The 23,266-nt window shown below is 44.0% G+C and overlaps 1 protein-coding gene across 2 annotated transcripts; it reads left to right on the top strand.

Annotated features, from left to right (window-relative positions):
- The first annotated feature begins 1,371 nt into the window (after window positions 1–1,371).
- LOC144099273 (putative protein-lysine deacylase ABHD14B) lies at window positions 1,372–19,898 on the top strand. Of its 2 annotated transcripts, none has more exons than XM_077632459.1 (5): window positions 1,372–1,606; window positions 5,327–5,493; window positions 7,901–8,066; window positions 9,711–10,015; window positions 15,948–19,898. In XM_077632459.1, exons 1-5 carry the CDS (start codon window positions 1,597–1,599, stop codon window positions 16,158–16,160), a joined length of 861 nt encoding a protein of 286 aa, XP_077488585.1. In that variant the 5' UTR covers window positions 1,372–1,596; the 3' UTR covers window positions 16,161–19,898. The 2 variants fall into 2 exon arrangements, with proteins under 2 accessions (XP_077488585.1, XP_077488584.1); XM_077632458.1 differs by having other exon boundaries at window positions 5,258–5,493.
- The last annotated feature ends 3,368 nt before the right edge of the window (window positions 19,899–23,266 follow it).

The raw sequence follows: 23,266 nt of genomic DNA, 5'->3' as shown, positions 1-23,266 counted from the left end.
ATGGCAAGCTGGTGTATATAAAGGAGGGTGGCGTAAAAGGTAACGATGCTGCGTTGCTGGCAGCGTGACGTCATTGTGACTCAGCACTGCCACAGTTTCCTTATTTTTTATGGCATGTATTTGATCCGAGTGTTGCTATAACTTGCCTGTCCTGTGCAGTCTTTCGTTTCTCTCGCTTTTCCGACCAATATCAACAAGAGCAACTTTCTGTACTGAGTTATCAATGGTTAATCATTTCGCAAGCCAGCTAGCGCTCATCCCTTGGGTGTTTTTGCACAGCAATGCTGCTGAGTATATTTTCTGTTAAACAATTTAATTTACTTTTCTTATTTGTAAACTTCAAGTACCACGAAGCAAACAAGTAGTAAGTAAAGCTGCTGCAGAAAATGCGCATTTCAAGACTTCTTCGCAGTAATAGCCTCAGTAGTATCATCTCGGGTGTCATAATTGCTTGTCAGATTTCAACAAGTTTTCTGAAATGAGGTTTCGTTGAATTGTCAGGGGAATTTATCAATTTACTATACATGGCATCAAAGCGTTATCATCACTAGCGTATTTGTGGAGAGTAAAAAGATACCATATGGCTTGACCTTCAGAATTAACGTGAAAATTAAAGGGTTAAAATTATTAATTGTTATCACGAAAATAGATCAGACAATGTTTTTTTTTATCAGTAAAAGTATTGACAGTGGTCTCTACGTTAGTTTCAGGAATCTTCTAGTACTACATATTTTACAACCGTTTTACAGGACCCTGCACTGCTTCCGAAATGGTCGCGATGGCGACAGCATCATGTAATTCGTTTGAATCTGCGATTGATAATTACCGATGGTGACGAGGAGAAATCAAACACGCAATTTTCAAACTTTTTGCTGACACCATGAACAGCGCTGATGAGAATGAAGGGAATGGAAGGAAAGGGGCGTACACATCTTTTTTCAAACGAAAAAGATGTGTACCCATTCGCGCACAGCCAGGATGCTCAGGTATTTTATACATGTTCAAAAACTGTGAATTGACATTATTGAGTATAATTATTTTATCATCATTTTCAGCCTGGGTGCCTCCATTTACTGCAGACTTTCGCCAGTGGCAGCCACCTAGCTGCAGCCATCTGCAGACTTCTTCATCTTTCCACTTAACCTCCTGCCATAATCTACTATACTTCTATGTAAGTACATAAGACATCAAAATAATTTATTTACATTAAAACTGCCATTACCAGACAGTCACTTGAATCTACCTCAATGTAGGCAGCTAGCGACACCTTCCGGCTGAAAACTCGGATTTTATCGCACTTCTTCCGAGTGGCAGGTCTGCGCGTTGGGTGCGTTGAGTCAACCTGGCCGCCATTTCTATCCAATCCGATCCATTCGCGGTCCGCTCCGTTGCCGGTGGTTTCTGCATTTTATGCTGCTTAGCGCAGTATAAGTTATTGCAGCCGTGGAACCTTGAGCTGCTTGAGCTTCGGGCTCATTGAACTCGTTTGCCTTGGCCGTATTGACGCGGCGGCATCTTCTTCGTGCTTATCCCCTAATTGTGCGTGCTATTCAAGGACGCCGTTCGCCAACGGGTCGTCTCCACGGGTTAAAAAACATGGCATCAGGTAAGTCTTCCGCTTATGTAATTCCCGCAATAAATTTAGAAAGTTACGAAAAAAAAAATTCTGCTAGCTACCTCCAACCTCGGAGTTGGCCATGTGCTGCTGCACTTTTTTCTTGTTTTGCCAGTTTAACGAGGGCAGTTTATCGTGTAGGCAGTACGCACAAGCGCTAACGGCTACAGCTGGTCTCGCTCGTGGCAGTGAACACGTCCTTGTGACATTTGGTGCCCAGCGTGTTGTGTTAGGGAAAGCTAGGTCCATTTTAAGCACTTCCATTGAAGGGAGCGTGTCCCCAGAACATTGACCGGTAGTTTGTCGGCAAAGCTTTTGTTGTGGCGACCGCGCTGCCAGCACGCTGTTAAGGGAGCGATCGCATTCTTTCTCGAATAGCCGGAAAAGAATATGGTTGCGCGCGTTAAGCGTAATTCTCCAATACTCGCTTGGAAACTTGCAGTCTGCCATGCTTCGCGTGGCGTGTTGGCTGGTAGCATTCGCAAGAGAGCTGTCCTGCCGTTTTTAGAAGCCGGAAGCGGTTCGACTAGAAGCGTCACGTTGAGCAACTCCTGCTTCAATGTTTTTAAGCGTCCGGTCGTAGCCAGTGGGATTTCGCTAATTTCATCGGCAAATGTCGCATGATGCACTGAAACATTCCTTGCTTGTTATTAATTTTTTGGTCTTGACCTCCCCTTGTTATGGAGACCCGAGTTTCGGCGCACTCTTGTGTCGGCAGCGCTTAGAAGATTGATGCTCGCGTTATGACTGATAGCAGTAGAGGAGAACGCTGTTGTTTTTGGGGAATTCTAACGGTGCGCCGTTGAGTGGTAGTGCCACCCTTGTCAGTCTCGCTTGACGAATGGTATTCGGCGCTTTGTTTTACCGGGTTTTGCGAGTGCTTCAAACTAACCTCACCGGCTGCATTTTAGCTTTTGGGAATATGCTGCGGTGACGAATGTGCCCACATTTGACTCCGTGCCGAGATGGTTGCTCAGCACAGGGGCGAATTATGCGTGAGGCATTAGCCCCCGTTCAGTGAGAAATTTTCCACCACCACCCTCCTCTTCTATGTGAAGAACGTTCAATAAATGCATTGTGCTAATAGGATCGCGACCAAACAAACACTTGTGATGGCTCCACATAAAGCAACAAGGTAAACATCAGCACGAGGTTGCTGCCCACATCTTGTCTCAAGTGGAGTGACCCTGCTAGGACAACGTTTGTGAAGGCGCATTTGCGAAACAAAGCTACAGACGCAAAGCGTAATGCAAAATTTTTTGCAATAGTTGAAATAGCTTGTGAGGGTGGCATGGTAGGAGTGACGCAACAACATGCAACAAAGGCACATCCCTCAGCTTGTCTAACACCATTCATCCTGATCTAGGCACACATTTCTGGCAGTCTTGTGGTGACATTTATTTTATTAAGTTTTTTTTCATACCTGCATGCTGTCACCATTTGTCTTTGATTATTGCTGCGTCAATTTAGGTTAGCTTGCTCATAAGTGTACTGTTAAATCTTGCATTAGGGAATAAGTTTTGAAGAAGCCTTATATAAGCCTTTCAGGCACCATTTTTTGCTCTGATCGAAAAGTTTTTGGGCTTCAGGCCTCAAGAAAGGGAATATGTTAGATGTCCAGTGCGAAAGATCAGTGGGTAAGTTTTTACAAGGATGTGCAAAATTCCGTGCAAAGTGACAGATTGGTTAGAAATAGTAACATCGAAATGCTTGGATTTGTCATGTAAGCACCCGAGGGATTGTAGAATTGCTCTGTATTTCAAAAATGCACATTATATCGAAATTCAGCAAAGCAATCAGTGTTATCCCTTACCGCAAAGTCTCTGCATAAAAATGGCGGACGACATGCTACCTGGCTAACTGTTTTGTGAAATATTTACTGCATTCGGTATATGGCACATAAAAGCAGTTTATTTGCGACAAGAAAGATGCGAAATTTTACTGAAACAGTGAAATCACTCCTAGGTGCAGCACGCTCGGAAAAAGCTGTTAGTTTGCTGTGCACACAATTGTGTTTTAGATTCAAATTTTATCATTCTCGTCATTCTGGTTTCATCAAGTTTATACTAAAAAGTATAGGTTGGGAAACTTGAGATACTGGTTTTTGTAACGGAACCACTGAGCAGTAGGCGTGCTGTGTAAATATTAGATTGTGCAATTTTTGGCTTTAAAGTGTGAAAGTATGGGCCTAAATTAATTTCTTCTTCATTGTTTACCTTTACATCCAAGATTTCAATAAATTGTGGCAGCGTTGCCTAATGATCATTCCTACTGTCCAACCAATCTGTTTACTGAGGGAGGCAATTTTATGCTCTGCTACCGAAGTTGCAGAAGGTCGCATGAGTAGGTGAAAATTAGGTTGCAGGTTCAATCCTAGCGACAGCAGCTGCATTTCTGTGGTAGCAAAGTGAAAAAAGCTCATGTACTGATATTTTTCTTCATTAAAGAGCTCCTTTTTCTTGTTTTTGGTATCCATGCATATTACTGGAATGTTTATGGTGGGCATTTTGTTTCAACGCAAATCAGATTGAAAACTTCCTGTTTCGTGGCCTCAGTTGGGACGACTACATTGGGCAACCATGCATGTCTGATGTCACGAGCTGCCTGCCCATTGATATTTACTTTTTTGCTGTGCAAAAGAAAGGATTGAGCTTATTTTTGGCAATTTCAAACAAATGATTGAAGTTATCACTTAGTTCCCAGTGTAGCCATTGAACATGAACATATGTGTTGTTGCAGTATTTCACTTGACTTGCTGGTCTGTCATGGCTTAGTAACATGTTGTTCGAAACCTAGTTCCTGTTTTGATCTCCTAGAGTTTGCTGTTTTTAATTGTTTTACTTATTATTTTGAGAAACTGTTCATCATGACTAAGAGAGGGATGTGCAAGAAGTATAATGCAACAGTCAACTCAAATTGTTGGGAAGTCTTGCAGAGCTGCCCTTTAAAGAAGCCCTGTGACACCTGTGCGCACTTTTATGTGTTTCTTCCAGTCTCTCCTTCCCGTTTCTCTCACTGTTTTGTCAGATTTCCTTGTATTCTGTTACGGCACATAGAATGCCACCATTGGCCAGTCTCCTTACAGAAGAGGAGAGCACATTCACAAGCTAAAAAATAAAACTTCAGTAATGCACTCACGCACAATTGACTTAGCAGATGTTTTGTATGGGCAGCACTGGGTCGTGCACTATCATGAACTCTCCCCGTGGAGCAAGCTGGCGCTCTACCTTCTAGCATACAAGAAAATAAAAAAAAAGTGGAAAAGCCCCACATACATGCGGAAGCATCTGGGGAACATGTTTTGCGCCTCCTTGAGGAAGCTGTGGTTGTCTAAATTAATCTGGGAATTTCCCTAGCAATGTGCTGTGTAGTTGCTTCCTCAGCTTTGGCACCTAAAAATTGATCAGTTAAGTATGAAGGCCATTGTGGGGTCCAGGGCAAACCTTTCACCTTAGTTTTTAGTAGTCATTTACATATTGAGTCTTTGAATGCACCATGCTTTGAACTGTTTTAGGATCCCAGATTTCTATTTGGTGTTTATCTCTGTGTCCCTCACATTGTTGCCAGCCCGATGACTGTGGCGCATGCCGGCAACAAGCTTTTCTTTCCCTGTGTCGTCTTCCCCCTCCCTGCTCCTGCTAGGTCCTCGGATCCTTGTGGTTGTTCTTGTGTTTGGCATAATTTTTTACGGAATTTTGATCGGCTTGCCAGAAGAAAAGAAGACGACAGTCGTCCCCAGGAATGACCTCGACCAGCCGTCCTCCGCCGACATCAAGAGCGCATGGCGTTCGTTCAACTACAAGAAGCTGAATGTGCCGAGCAGCGTCAGCAGCACAGCTAACCAGGTCAAGCCAACGGAGGCGACTGTCGTTGTCGATGTAAGTGGCCTCCAGTGCATGGCTCAGACAAGTGAAATTGCAGCGCAGTGGCTGAACTGTACGGAAGGTCTGTACAATGTAGCTACTGTGTACAGAGTCCCTTTACATTACCCATTGCTTATCTGCAGATTCCACACTGTGTTCCCTACTTACCGGCTGAATATGTGTCATTTCGAAGGAGAAAGTGCTGTTAAAAGCTCTAACCACCGAACTCCAGCACCTCGCTGCACATAGTGGCTGCACTCTATGGAGGGTCTGCACAGTGCAGCCACTGTGTACAGCGAGGTGCTGGAGTTCGGTGGTTAGAGCTTTTAACAGCACTTTCTCCTTCGAAATGACACGTATTCAGTCGGTAAGTATGGAACACAGTGCAGAATCTGCAGATAAGCAATGGACATTGAGGACAAATTGAAGTGGTCCTGTATCGATCAACTGCAGAATTCTCTTGATAAAGAGTTTGCTTTCACTGAAAAAGGAGCTTTTATAGGCTAGAGAAGGTAAAAACAAATCATGTGTAGCCATTTTCACAAGCAAACTGCGATCATCTAAGACAGTTTATTTTTTTATGCTCAGATCTCTGAGGCTAGGCTACACTGCCATTCAATTCCAAACGGTGATCATTCCCTTTTTGACCTCGATGTTATGATTTTGGGTTGAATGCTGAGAATTTTTAAATCTGATTTTCCCAGCAATAAATCTGTTCTTCTGCCAGACGAACATAGTGCGTTACCGGTGCATGCACTGACAATGAGTATCGGAGAATTTTGTGACATAGAGGCCTATCACTTGTGGCATTGCTATGATTGGCATATGGGTCTGGCCTATGACAAAACTGCATTTGCTGTCACTGGTTACGAAAATTTCTGTTCAGTCCAAGCCTTAAAAGTTGGTCATGTGCAACAGTCCAGAAAAATGCTTGTCGTAGCTAAGACTATGAGAGAGCTGGGAGAAAACTGTTAAGGGGAAACTGGGTATTTTTTCGGTTTGTGCACTTTACCAATACTCATACTGCAAGTTGTCCTTTGTCTCCTTATTTTTATGCCAAATTTTGCAGGCATTTGTGATTTTATTTCTGCTCAACTAGATCTTGGTTCCCTACTTCCCAGTCAAAACAAAAAAGAACATTGGCAATTCCAATTGGAGTCATTTGATTTCGCATCCACTTATGAGAATCGCACACTTTTAAGGAAATGAAGCCAAACGAGCATGCCTGCAGCACACAGAAGGACCGTAAGCTCAGTGTATATCCACAAACACACCTTTGCTCCCACTTGTATGCTACATTCATGGTACCCTCCTGTTGGAGCCAGTGGTGTTTGAATGAACTCAACATCAGAATGAATTCAACATCAGTTGAATGAACTTTTCATTTTATCACATGCACGCTGATGATGGAAATAGTGAAAACAAATCAACAAATAAATCTGCTGATATCTTTTTACAAAGACATTATTAGTTCACTGTTTTGTGTTAATAGAGTAATATGCAGATCCCATTCAAAGCAATCAATGGCTTCCAATTGGAAAAATCTCCATGTATTAGGAACCAATTAGAACACGCAGTTGTACCTTTCAATTGGCAATGCATGCAATGCGCAAGGCATTCCATTTGATTATTCGAGTTGGAGCTTCCAGTTGCTTACAAATATGCAATGTGAATTTTCTAATTAGAAAGTCTAATTGGCACCCAGTTTTTGTTACTGGGACATCACTTGGAATCTCTGAACCATTTGGATTTATCCAACTGGTCTTGCAAATTCGAATTTGTTCCTAAGATTCCATTTGGTGTCGCTTCTCCCAAAATGGATTTCCAATTGAAGGGGCACGCCACGAACTGGAATCTTTGGAACCAATTGGAACAGGCAGCTGGAATCTGCAAAGCCAGTTGGATAATCTAATTGCATTAACCAGTTGGATTGCCACGACCATTTAGTTCCATTTTGATAAAATTGGATCAGATAGGGATTCTCAATTGGTCCCATGCAATGTTTTTTTTTTTTCGTTACTGGGTCTTTACTTCAGTTAGGGAGGTATCTGGGGGCAATCTTACATTTGTAATGTCCCAAACTCCCCATCTATTGATATTTGCTTGGCACTTAACGAGAAAATGTTGAGCTTGTTCTCAGGTCATTTGACATCGCATGGAGTTGTTGCTTACAGTCTCCCGTTTGTCCACTCAATGCATGCCTGAAATTTCTTGGCGGATCCTGTTTTTGACATCATTTGTTGGTTTGGAACTGAGTTTTGGTTTCCAGTTTTCTTTTTGCTGTTTTGATTTATTTTCCTATCTTGACAATTGATTTATTGTGTTCAAAGTTTAATTAGATTATTCCAATTAGATTCGGCATACATGTTGCCACCCCATAGGCTCCGTGACGTTTGATTGTTTTGCATGTGTTCCCTGGCAGGACCTCACTGTGTTCTATCGAGAGGTGAACCCTGAGGGGGCCTGCACCGACCTGAGCGTCCTCATGCTGCACGGCGCGGCCTTCAAGTCAGAAACCTGGTTCAACCTCGGAACACTCGGCATGCTCGGCCTCATGGGATACCGAGTAGTGGCCATTGACATGCCTGGTTAGTAAGAGGAGCATGGCGCGCTTCTCGCTTGTCTTCCCCATTGGCTTTTATTTCCTGTGTGCTATGCCAAGTTTGCCTAGGATGCGCAATGGTTGCAGCCCGGCCCAGTTCATTGTGCCATATGCATTTAAGCAAATCCTGAGTATGGCAGGCTTGGTGAGTGTTTCATGCCTGAACACAGCTGTTGCATTTTAGAGCAAAGGTATAAGTGCTCCTGGCTGTTGAGTTGTTGGGCAGATGAAAAGCAAATGTATGACGCACAAAAAAGAAACAATGAGACAGGTTTTTCTTTGTGTGTTATTAGTTTGCATTTCAGCTTCACAAAAGCAAAGTGCCACTAACCTGCCCCTCAACCTAACTTGTTGACTTTCATGCGAGCACCTAACTTGTTGACTTTCATGCGAGCACCTAACTTGTTGACTTTCATGCGAGCACCTAACTTGTCGACATTCATGCGAGCGCATGCTCATAGATGTCACTGCTGTCACTTTTTTTTTTCTACACATCACATAGACACTGCATGGGAGAATTGCAGCGAATATCTTTCACCTTTTGAGAGATTGGAGAGGACAGTACTGTGTGTGACGACCACTGCACCCACCTGTCGCAGTATTTCATGCAGTGCTTGCCTTTTGTCAAGCTCACCAGTCGTTCTACTTGTTGGCGAGCCTGTTTAGTGTTGGCTTTCATGTTGATTGTCTTGCTCAGTGCCTCGATATTACCTTGCAGCTAGCTGAAAGCACTTCTGCATTCCCCGAGAAAGCTGGCATGGCAAAGCGTCCTGCGCCGATTATTACGCGCTATGTCCCAAAGTTGTCCATGGTAAATCAAAAATGGTCCCAGAATTGTGGACCAGAACAGAAAGAACAGGCACACCGGTGTGGCATGTAGAATGCATATGCACACTGTAATAACCTTAGTGCTACGTGCTGTGCTGTTGGGTGGCCAAGGTGGACAAGTGGGCTACTTGGTGTCTCATCTGCACCACTGCGGTGGCTTAGTTGTCTGAACATCCTCCTCGTATGTAGGAGATACGGGATTCAATCCTTAGTGCCACAGGGTGCCCACTGATAATACAATGGGTACAATGTGTCGCCAGGCCTGCTGCTTGGCTTCTTTTGGGTGAAATTCCTGGGAAATGGGTCTCTGACCCCATTTATATAAAGGGAAGTACTTTTTGCTATGGTGCTCTTCGGCCAAAACTGCCGTAACGCCATTATGAAATCGTCCTCGTTAAAGGTCGCAGTCCTTCCTCGGTTCATGCTGTCCACAGTCTTTGAGATGTTGGGCAGTGAGTACACTGTTGTTGATTGGCATGTGCTCACAGGGATGTTAAAATGAATATGCATTTATGAGTGTGCGACATTTAATGTGCCTCATTGCCTTTGTGCTCTGCACCAATGTCAGCTTTACAATTTTTTTGCCCTCACCTTCACTGATGCCATTAAACAGAGCTTCGTACAGTCATGCAATAATGGTACTGCTTTTTTCAAGAGGGATGCTGAATGTGCCTTTTTTCTTTTTGTTCACTGCATTGTCTTTCCATGGCTGCATGACAGCATGATCAAGGAGCCAGGGCAATGTGGCACCTTTTCTTCGGTGTCTGGTAATGAAGGCATGTTAATAATGCTTCCTTGGCAGGTTTTGGCAACTCGCCGGATGGCAAAATCCCCGACAAGGCAGCGTTTGTTCAGCACCTCGTGGCCGCCCTGCACCTTCAGCGGCCAGTGATTGTGAGCCCCAGCCTGAGTGGCCAGCTGAGCCTGCCCTTTCTGATCAAGCACTGGCAGCAGATGGCTGGCTACGTTCCGGTTGCCCCCGTCGGCTGGAATGTGTTGGAGCAAGTGCAGTGCGACACCGGTGACGCTCCGGTGGACAAGTCTGCTGTGCACCCGCCGCTCCAGGTGCACCTGCCGAAGCAGATCCCCAACCTCAGCTGCATAAAGGTGAGGATGAGAGAAAGGACGGCAGGTGTTTGCTTTTACTTTTTTTAAAATTTTTACTGATCATGTATAGTGCCTTGTTTCCTTGTTTTTGCTCATCCCCTTTTAGATTTGATCTTGATGTTTTGCCGCCCCCCTTACACAATGCCCTACGGGCCTGTAAGGTATTCCAAATAAATAAATACTGCCGTGCTGAGCTGAGTTTACCCTTCGCTGCTGCTCAGCAACTCTGCTGTGCTCAGCAACCAAGTTGCTGAGTTAAGCAGTGAACTCGGAAACATGGTGCTGAGGTTCATTGCATGCTCATTGAAGTTCAGTGCATGCATGCTCCAGCACTTTCATCCAGTGGGTGTGGATGTGACTTGAACTGTTTGTGCATTAGTGTGCACTTGAGCCTACCTTTTAACAAACACCTGATAATTAGAGAAAAGCATGAATGTTGTAATTTTTGTTCTGGCGGCGGCACCTTGCTTGGATAGGACAAACAGGCACTGCTGAATAAAAGTAGGAGCCACCTCTGCTTGTGTGGCATAGCAGCATTCTGTTTCACGCCTGTTTTTCTCCTCCATTGTCCTCAAATCTGACCGCACATGGCATGCTATTGCGTGGCCAGGCACGCTCGGCATGTGGTTCCCAAGTTGGCAGCTTTGGCCATGTAGCATGCTGGGCCGTTGAAAGCATTTAGTTGTGGACACCAGAAACAGCTTTTGCAAAGTGGAATTACTGCGATCAAAGAGCTTGGTGGTGAACACCAAAGCAGCAACCACTGCAGCATCGTGTTGAACAGGAAGGCCCATTGGCCAAGTGTAGGTTTGTTGACATGGTGACCAACCTTCTCAGTTGCATCGTTGTTGCTTATGTGAAGGAGTATGCAGTAGTGCACTGTGAGGTGGGAGAATGGACTGGTATTGGCAAACTGGGGGAACTAGAGGGAGTTCAGGCGTATTTATGAGCAGCTTATTTTCTTACTTCTTCTGCCTCCCCTTCCCCCTTTTCCTTTTTTCTGGTTGCATATTGTGTGGTTCAATCCAGTATGACAGGGAGCCAAGATTGTTCAAGCCAGGGGTTCTCGGTCTTTCTTTAGCCTCGGACACCCTATATGTCCCGAATTTCTCTTTTCCTGCCTGACATACAATAAAAAAAAAGAGCACGAAGGTGTCCAGCACCTCTGCAAATGCCTAAATTCAATTAGTAATGATTGGCTATGCAGAAAAACAATGTGTGCTGAACAGTTAATGTGATTAGTCCCAGAATAAAGTGGGTAAAGGAAATGTGGTGGTAGAAGCCTGCATGCATTTAGGTGCTTGGGGAACCCAAAGAGGATGTCAAGGAGCACAAGGGTTCCCTGGAACCCAGTTTGAGAACCCCTGCTCTAAGCCGTGCTTAAAGCAGTGTCAGGTTAGTCGCATCATTTGCATTATGCCAAGGACTGATTGTTGAATTTGAAGTTTGAGGGTAATCGATCACACTGCAGTTGAACCTTGTTGTAACAAATACCCCTGCCACACGGCAAATTTAATGTCATTTCCATCGAATGACATTCGTTCAAAACGACATTAGTTTGCTGTCACACGAGAAAATATAATGACATTTGATGAAAACGACATTAGGTATCGAATGAGTTTGGGGAACTCATTCGCCAGCAAACTCCGAGCTAATGTGTTCCCTCGACACCAGAGACTTGGTGAGAATATGTACCGAACATAAATTTCAAACGCGACACAAGCATTATAATAGTTCAACGCCCGTATAATTCTGTGGTCGTTCATTTATTTATATAATAATACCGAATAGCACCAGAAAAAATAAAACTGTCACTCTCGCTACCAGCCAACCGGAATGGACGAGCAGGCATGTTTTTTGGCTTTTTTGTGTAGCGTGGCCCAAAGCCAGCCGTAGCCAGCCCATGAGCCAGCGGCAGGCGCGTGCGTTGTGTTGCCGGAGTCCGGAGCGCTGGCTGTGTCAATTGCTGCGGTAGTTGTGCGCTCGGAGTTGTTTATTTATTCTTGCTGGATCCGCGATGGCCGAGGGCGGAGCAAAAAACCGAGCTCAGTGGACAGAGTCGGAGACTTACGCTCTAATCAAAGTGTGGCAGGATCACCTTTGTGACTTGCGCCGGACAAAGAGGAACGCGAAAGTTTATGCTGCTATTCACGACGCCCTCCACGCAGAGGGCATTGAAAAGCTGCTTAAGGCAATCAAGGCATCAATGACTGCGGCAAAAAACTCCTTGGTGAGGAGATTCACTGTTGACCGTCCCACACCAAACAGATGGGCGATGGTCTGGTCTTCAGCGCTGGAATGCAGCCGGTAGAGTCCTATCGCTACGCGTTTTTCAACCGGAATGGCTTCCCGCATATTTGTCGTAGCGCGTTCCAGGACACAGCTCAGCGCGTCAACAATATAGCGGAACGTGTCAAAAGTGACGCGAAGCGACTGTCGAAAATGCAGTTCACCCAAGTGCGGCAAAGTTTCTTCAAACCATCTTTCGCTCCTCTGGAATGTCCATCGCTCTCGAGGCACCGCTGGCAAACTTTCAGCAATAGCTGCACTTATCGCGAAGGCATTGGCGATAAGTCGATCCTCAAGGTCAGCGCTCACTGCTTCTTGATGGCGTATGGCTACCCTCAGCTGCGCTAATCTGCCTTTGTACAGGGCCAGCCTGCTGCGTCTTTGTGCTCGCAAGCATAGACTCGCAGCGATCGCATTCCGCTGCCGTGAATCCATTGCACAAAGCGACGTAGTGACGTCCGCCATTTGTCTGCCGCCGCTGGCTGAACTTTGGCTTGGCTTGGACTCCTGGTGGATAGCAGTGATCAACGCGTTATTGAAACGAGGATTAAAATTTTGAAATCTGTTTCCATTCGCAAAACAATACTTTTCGAAACATATTGAAGCATAGATCGAAATGTTTTTATGCTGCACTTTTTCTCCATCGCAATCGCCATCATTTGCAAATGGCATTACTTTTGGCCGTGTAGCAGCACGCAGAATAAATGACATTAAGTCGAACAAATGTCATTCGATGGGAATGACATTAGATTTGCCGTGTGGCAGGGGTAAAAGTCTGAATTGTCCCTCAATGTCTTTGTTATTATGCATTGCCTTGTTACAGCCATAGGTGATCTTGACCACTGCTGTTGCATGCGAAGAAGCTTGTGTGCCAGTGTACAGATTGAGGACTACTTCGCTAGCATTCAGTATGCGGCTGGTGTGTGTTGAGGGAGCTTTCATCACGCACACCGCATGTCCCCAAAGCATCTTAATCAAGTGGAATGTTGATGGTGTACATGTTACGGGGTTGTGAAAAATATTCCTATCACCCGAAATATTGTATAATCCAAAACGAGCAAACTCCATATGCATGCAAAAGCATAGGAAACTCATCACAGATTTGTTTATAGCTGAGAAGACTTATTTATTTACAGCCATGCTGCCACAGCTCTCTATTCGCGGAGCATACTGCACGACTGGCAGCCGTGACGTCGGCGATGTTCTGGATGTGCTGCCATGCTCGCTCACGACATGAGCGATGTGGGCTGCAGGCCACTGATAGCTGTTCCCAATGCGTACAGCGTGACTAGTGATCATGTTGCGGCCGATGGCCAGCTCTTTTTATTCGAGGTAGCAGTTACAACTCCCGCATTCGTATTATCCGTAGTGGTGCAGGAGAGTGTTTGGAACGCCAGAAATTCTGCACATTGTTGCACAATGTACTCCAGCCGGGGAATTTTGGGAATTCATATAAACCTTATTTGTATGATTGAGGTATAGGCCTTTCCAACCTGGGTGCTGCCATGTTTCTAAATTTTCTTTCACACCTGGCATCGCCAAGCGTTCCTTTGGCATCTTCTTATTGTTCACTAAGCCACTGTGCGCACGTGCCGCAGGCATAGTGGATTGGTAGCGCCCGGTGCAAAAGCATCCAGCGAGCAATATGAAGGCTCCCAAGCTGGAAAGGTGTATGCCCAGCATGAAATGGCAAGTGGGGTTCACTTGGAGTTCTATATAGCCCCTTAGAAGAAAATTTTAATTTAAAAACAAAATATCGGGTACATGGGCTTCAACCAATTAAATTTGATGGACAGGATATTGAAGTGGTTGAGCACCACAAGATTCTTGGCGTTACATTCTCCTCATATTTAACATGGGATTTACATGTTAAGAAATTGTGTAAGAAGCTTTCCTCTGCGACTGGGGCAATATCACGTACACGCGCCATTCTTCCGGTAAAAATAAAACTTCAAATATATTACGCTTTGTTTGCCTCACTAATTAATTACTGCAGCTTGGTGTGGCTAACAACAACTAAACAGAACCTAAACAAAATTCTCGTGCTACAAAAAAAGGCTATTCGTCATATATTTTGTCTAGATTATCTATCTTTCACCCTACATTTTTTCCAGCAGTACAAAATTCATGTAAACTGTGCATGTATGAATACAGACTCTTACGCTCACATTACTTTTCACCTGTCAGCTTTCGGTCACTTTTAGCAATTACCGGTCCATTGCGGCATCACACTAACATCCTAAACACACGCAGTAAAGACACACGGCTGGCTCGTACCCTTTTTCCACACCGATTACAAGCTCCAGTCTTTACATCACAATCTTCCGTCCGTATTAAACAAATATCAACACATCAAATGTTTGACACCTGTTCAACTGCTACAGCTTTTTTCCAATTTGTAATGAGTTTTTTTTTTTTTTCACTACAGTGTTTCTTAGTTATTCTTTTACAGTTTCCCTCCAATTGCTCACGAATATGCCTTCTCATTATTCATGCAGTTTGTGTCAATCTGTAACAAAAAATGCAGTCATTGTGTACACATTTTCTATCAACCTACCTGAAAGTGATTATTTTTTGTAAAGCTGAATATTTCATGTTAACCTTTTTTTCATAATTATTATTAGTGTTATTATTATTTAGTGGTCTCGTCTATGCTGCCTTGTAAGGGTTGCCTGGGCCTCGTCAAGCTGTTTGATTACAGCTTTTAGCCCGGGTGACCCACCAGCCTTTCTGGTAAATAAGATTAAGTTCAAGTATAGGAGCCTCCAAAGGGAATAGCCATTAATTTGTTATATTCATTTCCATGTAAACTGTTTTGTTGCAGTGAGGTTTGACTGTATGCAGATGAGACCACTTCTGGGCAGAGATTGTTTTTGAAGTACCTACTGTTTGAGCTTTTCATGGGGAGTGATCGCCATCAAAGCACTGGTTTGGCATTTTGTTAGGTGCCATTCTTACAACTGTCTTCCGGCAGACCACGAGATGCTGATGTGTGCACTGGTGGCATGCTTGCTGCTGGGTGGTTTGTTGACGTATTCATGTAGTGCTGCTCAGACTTTCCTGGCACTGATTATGCTGTTCTTGCTCAGCTAACAGTTTAAGTGCATTTTTAATGTGTGTGTGAGGCTAACTTAAGAAACAATAAGCAATTATTGATGCCCAGAAAACTTGAAGGTTCCTGGGGGCAGTTGCTAAATTTGGTCTTGGGAATCCGCAAAATTTGGGGAATCTGTTTCAGTCCTGCGATTGGTTGGTTTGGGACACAGCAGAGCTTTGTCACCATGCCATGACTGAAATGCAGAGCAGTGACCTAGTATTGCCGGCTGCTCTTTTTTAAGGAAAAATCAGCTTGGAAACCCGCTCTCATGGTGGGGAATTGGTGATGTGAAGTTGAAGTATATGGAAGTAGACCAACTACGATAATAATAGCAGCTGTGTACAAACACTGTTGAGACACATTACTGAAATTTATTTTTGGTTCGATATTTATCATTATGGCTGCCTGTGGACAGGATTGTTTGTGGAACATTAACTGTCATATTTGTCTTCACTCAGCACTGTAAAAAAAAAAAAAGTTTTCAGAGTGCCTAATCTCTGTCTTAGACTCTGCTTTCTGGTGTCTATGTTGGTGGTGTGGTGGCAGGTGCCGACACTGGTGGTGTTTGGCGAGCACGATCGGGGCACCAGTTCGGCCATGCTGCACCTGCTGCCCAACAGTGTGGCTGTCGAGGTCCCCCATGGCCGGCACCCGGCCTACCTGGACAACCCCAACCTGTGGCACCAGGCACTCTACAACTTCTTGCTGCGGCTGCGCCACGAGCTGAAGGTTACCACCACCGCCACTGGGGGCTCGTGAGCCTCCATCACATTTCAAGCTTTTCACGCACACATACACACACATGGCATCTGGGGGGGGGGGGGATAGATGGCTAGAACTGTCGAAGCTTATGAAACGCGGGACGGGGTTCATTTGTAAACTAAGTTGGGTCGCAGGGGTTTTAGGGTGATAGGGTGGTGAAGGAAGCTGGGAAATGACCGTGAAGTAGCCGAAGCAAGCCACAGCCGTTGTGGGAAGCGTGTCATGGCGGGTGTGTAAGTAGTAAAAGAAGGCAGTTTTGGTGCACATTGAAAGTATTTTTCCTTATGCCATAAAAGAACCGCACCACAAACAAACAAGAAGGTTTTAGTGCCGGTGTGCCATTTCCAGCATTGTAGCCTGTTTAAACTGTTGGTGTGCGTAGAATGGTCCTGCCCATCGTGGTTTAGACATGTGAAATATTGTTGGTGCTGTTCACTCAGGTCGTTGGCAGGAGACAGCTGCTATGAATCCTACCATCTCAGAATTCAAATTCGGTTTCCTTGCTGCCTGGAGTGCTGGCGTTACTGCGTTGTGATCTTTCTTCATGGTCTTCTAAAGCCACGAGGTTGTTTGGTTCGGTCCAGGACAATCAGTGTGGATGCGAAGTGTGGTCTTTGCACATCTTGAGTATGTGTGTTTGAAATGGTGCAATTTTATGTTGCGAGCATAAAGTATTGCTGGCTGTTGATAAATTACACAACCATGTGAGCCTCGGGGATTGAAAAGTCAGGCTCTTTACGCTCATTTATTTGCGTCGTCCACAAGCATTGTGGAGCGATGGCCCACATTTTTCAGCCTCATCTGCTGTGAGGTGAAAGCCTGAGTGCTTTTGATGTTTTTTTTTTTGCGTGTGTGCGTAGAGAAATTCCACGCTTTTGCAATGTCTGAGTTGAAACTACCTCTCTTTGAGACTGCTGAAGTTGCAGTAGGCCATAAATATATTTGCAGAGTAATGTTATCCAGAAAACTGTTAGTTTTTTTTAAATGTTTAAGTGCACAAAAGTGTGATTGTCAGGTTCTTGACAAAGCTGTCTCAAGTGGAAGTTCATATACACTCCCCTCACATGTGCGTTGCATATAGTAGCCACTGTTGATGCATAGTGTTACCATTTTGTTGCTGCTGGCCATTCCAGGACTGTTGAACCTGTCTTTCTGGTGTTGCTAGATACTAGAAAGAAAAACGTGGCAACGCTGAATTAACCTTTGCAATACTGCTGCACACAAGTCACATGGTCTGTAAAGTAATTTTTGCTGCAAGCATGCCATTCAGAACACAACATATCGTGAAGCTTGTTGCTATAGCTGTTACAACAGTAGCTATCATTCACCAGTGGTTTTTTCATGCATTGCAGATTACATTCATTCCAGATGCTTACTTTTTTTAGCTTTTTAACCTAACTACAGAATTTCGGCAGAACTGTCAAAGTACAGGCAGGCACATTCCTAGAGATGTTCATCTGATTTGCTTCAGGACCCTACCCATTGTGCAACACGTCGAAAACATTGCAGGTTTCCCAGCAGTCTGTAATAAAAAAAAAAAGTGAAATTCCAAGCTGTGCACACATGGAGAAAAGTTGCAACTACCAAACTGTCATTTTAACGCAAGGACATGGTCTGGAAAGGACATAGTTTGCCTTATTACAATGTGACCCTGCAGTTCTAGCTGGATAAGTAATCCTTCACAGAAAGTCATGTTCACGAGGTTCGGATTGACTGCAACAGCAGATAGTTGTATGCTGGTAGTTAGTTGTGTGGTTAACACTGGTATGGCTTTCCTTGGTTTGTGACCACCACTTTCAGCATCTAAGCTATTCTACTACTAAAGCAGCTTAGGAAATGGTGAACGGGCATTGAGGTTAGCAATTTAGCAGCTTTTTTATTAGTGCTTAGCATGAATAGTGCACAATTCTTGATCACACAGCTCCCCTAATGGCTGCTGCATGCACTGTGGGTTTCATGTCCACACTGGGTTGGGTAAAAATTCAGCATTTTCTTCGGTATATACCTCAAATGCTCAGGAATTTTAAAAAATAAGCCTAAAAATATTGGTACATTACAGTATGTAATGATTCTGCTTTAAAATGCTCTGGTAGTTTATTTTAGCTTCGTTAAACGCAGGCGATGATGAAAGTCATGAAATTCCAGAACATCATTGCTGCTGGTCCCTACACTGCAGAAATATGAAAACAAAAAAACAGTTAGTGCATGGTTAAAACCAGCAAATTAGGGTAACCTCTGAACATCTCGGGGAATACCAAATCGTCACCTGCCGGTTTAGTGGGACATCACTGAAATTTTAAATCCTCTATTAGTGGGATTACCTTTTGCAGTGCACGATTTTGCAACGGGCCTCCAGCACTTCTGGTAGCCGACATTCTGGCCTTGCTTCGCTTAAACGTGGCAGGCAACATGGTTTGTGCAATGTTGCAGGGATTTGATATCCTTCTGCGAGCTGAAACAAACTTTTGACATTTGTACGTTCTGTTTCATATACAACGTGCCAGCCACTCTAGGGTTACCCTAGGCCTTGCATTTTTACGTAGGCAGTAGTCTGCAAGCCGTGTCTTCTGTATCGTCAAGAGTGAAATGACTTATTCACCTACACGTGCTAGTGGAACCCACTTTGACCCAGTGTGCAGAGCTTTACTGCTGCATGCCTTATCACTGTTTACTATACCATGCCTTGAGCTTAGTTCTTTTCAGGAAATAATGAAGCAATTATCGAAAATGGATCTTGCAGATAAGAGATCAACTACAAACAAGCTAGTCCTATCGCAGTCACAGCAGTTGCTGGTTGACCAGTACACCATGTGAATTGTTAGGGGCCGTTCATGGTAAGAGGAGTTACAGCTACAAAAACCAGGACAGGCCAATAAACACTAGACTGGTTCTGACTTCCATCTGGTTTATTCTATGTTTCAGCCACCTTTTATGTGTTTCACCGGTCACGAGAAACCAAACAGTGAAACTATCTGGTGCATGCACCTACACGAAAGACAGGGTCGATCCTCAAAGGCAGGATAAAACTGTGTGAGGAAAAAAGTCTGCAGTGAAAACAAACAGCTTTCGTAGATCTACATGTACTGTATAAATTACATTGTACTCTGCTGTTTAGTTTCTCGTATGGTTGATAGGACGTGTATAAAAGAAGGCTGAAGCATGAAATAGATCAATTGGAAGTCTGCACTAGTCCTAGATGTTTCTTCACCTGTCTGATCTTTTTATGCAGCAAAGTTTCTTTTTCGTGGAGCTCCAATGAAAAGTTTTGCTTGCGAATGGCAAATTATTCTGCTGTGCGTGTTTGAATATGAGCGCATTCTCTCCAGGCGCATTTTTTTCTTTAACGGGTGATCAGTGAAAGTTTAACAGTTGTGATATCTTTTAAATCTTGCAGAGCACTCAAATATATGGTAGCTTTCTGCAGCCACATTATTGCTTTTTTTTTTTCCCGCGTGTCAAGGTGCGTGCCACTGTTGCGAGTGCAATCGTGGTGCAGTCAAGAGAGTTTTTGATGCACACTGTTCCAAGCCCACCTCTGCGCATTTACATCCCGAAATCGCACAAAGTATGTTTTCTTGGAAGAAGAGTTATTTTCATATACCTCTGCCTTCGTCAGCCTAAATGTACATGAAACTGATTTCAGAGTTGTTTTTGTTGCTGTTTCAAAGTGGTGAGTTTTGATGCCTCTTTATTTTTGTATCATTTTGATGTTGAAAATAAATTTTGTGCAAAACACTTCTGGTGTTCACAAGTTCACAACAGAGTCCGTGTGAGAAAACTGCATGCCTTCTTATGCCTCACTACCGCGTGCCTACTGGATTTGGTTGCTGCTGTTCTTAATCTTCTGAGCCATGGTTGATGTGCTAAAAGGGACACAAAGTGGATATTAAAGGAAACTGTACGCTATGCTAGTCTAATAGATTGTCCTTTGGGACACCACCGTAGTGTTTTCTGGTACAAAGAGCAGACTGTGCTCTTTAAAAATTGCAAATGCAGTTCCCGATTTCTTCGCCTATTTACATCCACGTGCAACGCAGAATATTTTGTCGCTTTGATGGCATGTCGTCTTCCGAGCTCTCGGCAAATCTGTGAAAGAACGAAAACAAAACCACTTGACCCACCCTTCAGAAGAGCCCTTAGTTACCAACAGATGGCACCACTGCACTGTACCACCCTTCATATTGGGGTGTTCCTGTAAAGTCATGGTAGCTTCATCACTTGGAAAGAGCATTATTGGCCTCAATAGATGATGCTGAGGTTGCACTTGAGTTGCTGCGCATGACTGCTTCATGAGAAGTGAGCAACAGTTTACGTTCCAGTATCATGGCCGCACTCGCTGTGCTTGCTTGCTGTTTAAATGATCACTAAAGCCAATAAACTGATTTTGGAAATGAATAATTGGTTTTTTGGGGAAAGGAAATCGCTCGGTATCTGTCTCACATATGCGGTATCTGTCTCGCATATCGGCCAGGGCCGACACTGCTGTAAGGGAAGGGATAAAGGAGGGAGTGAAAGAAGAAAGGTGCTGTAGTGGAAGGCTTCACCTGGGGATCTTTAACGTGCACTGACATCGCACAGCACACGGGTGCCTTAGGTGGGATCTTTAATGTGCACTGACATCGCACAGCACACGGGCGCCTTAGCGTTTCGCCTTTTATCGAAACGCAGCCGGTGCGGTCGGGTTCGAACTCTGGAAGTCCAGATCAGTAGCCGAGCGCCCTAACCACTGAGCCACTGCAGTGGCCAGGGAAGAATTCGCAGGGGCACGATTACAGGTCTTTCGTGTTTACGTAATTTTCTGACTTGTCCAAGCTCTGTTCTCAATAAAAATGACTTATTTGTTACCTTGGATATGCTCTTCTCTCGCAGTCCAACTTGGGTGGCCATTTAAACACGCACCCAGTACATTGGTCGTTCTTCCCGACAGGCTGCATTTGATAGTGCAGTGTTTCCGACTGTCTGAAGTTCTACGTGGTGTGCAGCAACTTCCTCTTTGAAGAGAGATCGGGAGCTCCACAGCAATTGGATCAGATGACATAGGCCTCGGAGGAGTCCACTGATAATACAGCAAAAAATTGGTCCACAAACGCAATCGTAATTCATGGCCATATTTTCTCTCTGCAAGTGCAACTTAGTCCATGGGACTATAAATCAATCGATCAATAATCAGTGAAGTACAACGATGTGCTATTGAGAAGGTAAATGCAGAGTACAGCTATGTGGCTGCAAGCATGGTGAAAGTAAAAACTGCAAGCATCACATCTCGGTCATAAAAAGGCCTACTAGAACTTCTGAAGCCCAATTAGAGTCTACTGGAATCGCAATGATTCCAAATGATCATTTTTGACGGGGATGACCGTCAAATCAACATTGGCTTGAAACCAGTTTAGTGCAGAGGCTTCATGCCAGCACCGAGAGCTTGCTTGGAGAATAAATGGCAGGTGCAAACCTCTGAAACTGCGTACGCTAGAAGGAGACTGCATGTCGCACTCGTGAGCACAATCATGGCAACGGCCTCTCTGCAAACAGGCATTTATCAGTATGGACCCACTTTACAGTGCAGAGAATGCATGAGTGAAGTGTGTGATAAGTGGCCATTGTTGCCAAGGCCCTCCTTTTTCTTTGTCTAAATCAGCAGCTGTAAGCGTTTCCATTGTTCTTTTGTTGCAGCTGATAGCGCCAAACATGAGGTTGCAAGATGTTGCTAGAACACGCACCAAATGCAGAACATCGCAAGGCTGCAGCAAGTAGTTGCTGGCATACAGGCTTACCGCACCCTATTCGGCTCCCCTGCAATGTACTAGCTTTACCTTATCATATAGACCTTAGTAAATTGCATTGATTGCAAAGCACCACTTCTATGCTTTGCTTTACCGAGGTTCCAAAAACAAACGAACCTCTTGGCCAGCAGGGCAGTAGCATATTTTGTTCGAGTGACTATAATACTTTCTGACAATTGTTTTATGGCAGTGCAAGCTCTGGCTTTTGCTTGCCTGCTTTGGCAACATCAAACCAGCTACCATGGGCAAGAGGCTACAGCTAGAGCATGTGAATGGTTGTAATATTGAATGTAGATCAGTTCTCACTTTTAGGTTCATGTTTGATTTCAATGAAATCATGACCAGTTTTGATGTACTACTACTGCACCTATAAGAGTCTTCTCTTGAAAGAACTTATGCTTACCCACTATGGTGAAAGGATCATGAGCAAAAACTTAAAAATGTATAGCTCCCTTTTATATTGCTAATTAGTCACCTTTACTGTTATATTAGTGCATAATCACCAGACCTTTCTGCATGAATGAGGCAGGCACGAATTTTGTTTTAAATTTTTCTTAAAAGGACCACCAACACCTAAGTTTAGTTGCATGTTTTCTTCTTTTCAAATGATGTATTAGACACTGGTACACATGGCTCCCCATGTGGTATTTGCCAAAAACCGCTAAACAATTTACAACTAAATTTCTCTTCAATGCTCTTTTGCTTTTAGTTTCGTCAACCGAATGATAGCTGTGATGCACTGCGAGTGTTTAGGTATCATCAGGCATGAAAAAAAACTGCACTATAACCACTGATACACTCTGTTGTCATTCCAGCTCTCGAAGCAAGCTGGCCTAAGCACAGTAGTAAATTAAAACTATGTATTGGCAGTTACATTGCAGTCTTTTCCGTGCATCATGTGACCGAAACGCTCCCAAAGCGTCGCAGCCATCATTCGAATGATGAAATCGCAACTGAAACATCATGATAAAAGTGATTTAGCAGTCGTAGGCGAATACCACGAGCTGAACCACGTATTCTAACCTATAATAGTAGTACTTCATTTAAAAGAAAATAGATAGGTCTAAAGTTAGATGTCTATGGTCCTTTAGATTAGTGCAAGAAGGTTTAAAACTTCTTGAACTAACTCAGTAGCTGTTAGCACGTGGTAAAAAATGTGCCCGCTGCTATACAGTAGTCAACCATTCAACCCAAATCTTTCAGTTGGACTGTTTCAGTCAATTCAACCAATTTAGGCCAATTTCAACCAATTTAGGCATCAGCCTGAGATTGCAGGGTGAGGCCTAATATGCTAGTGTATAACAAGACCAGACACACAGCACC

Source organism: Amblyomma americanum, chromosome 7, assembly GCF_052857255.1.
Source record: "Amblyomma americanum isolate KBUSLIRL-KWMA chromosome 7, ASM5285725v1, whole genome shotgun sequence".
NCBI lineage: Eukaryota > Metazoa > Arthropoda > Arachnida > Ixodida > Ixodidae > Amblyomma > Amblyomma americanum.
This window is presented reverse-complemented; position numbering and strand designations above follow the sequence as displayed.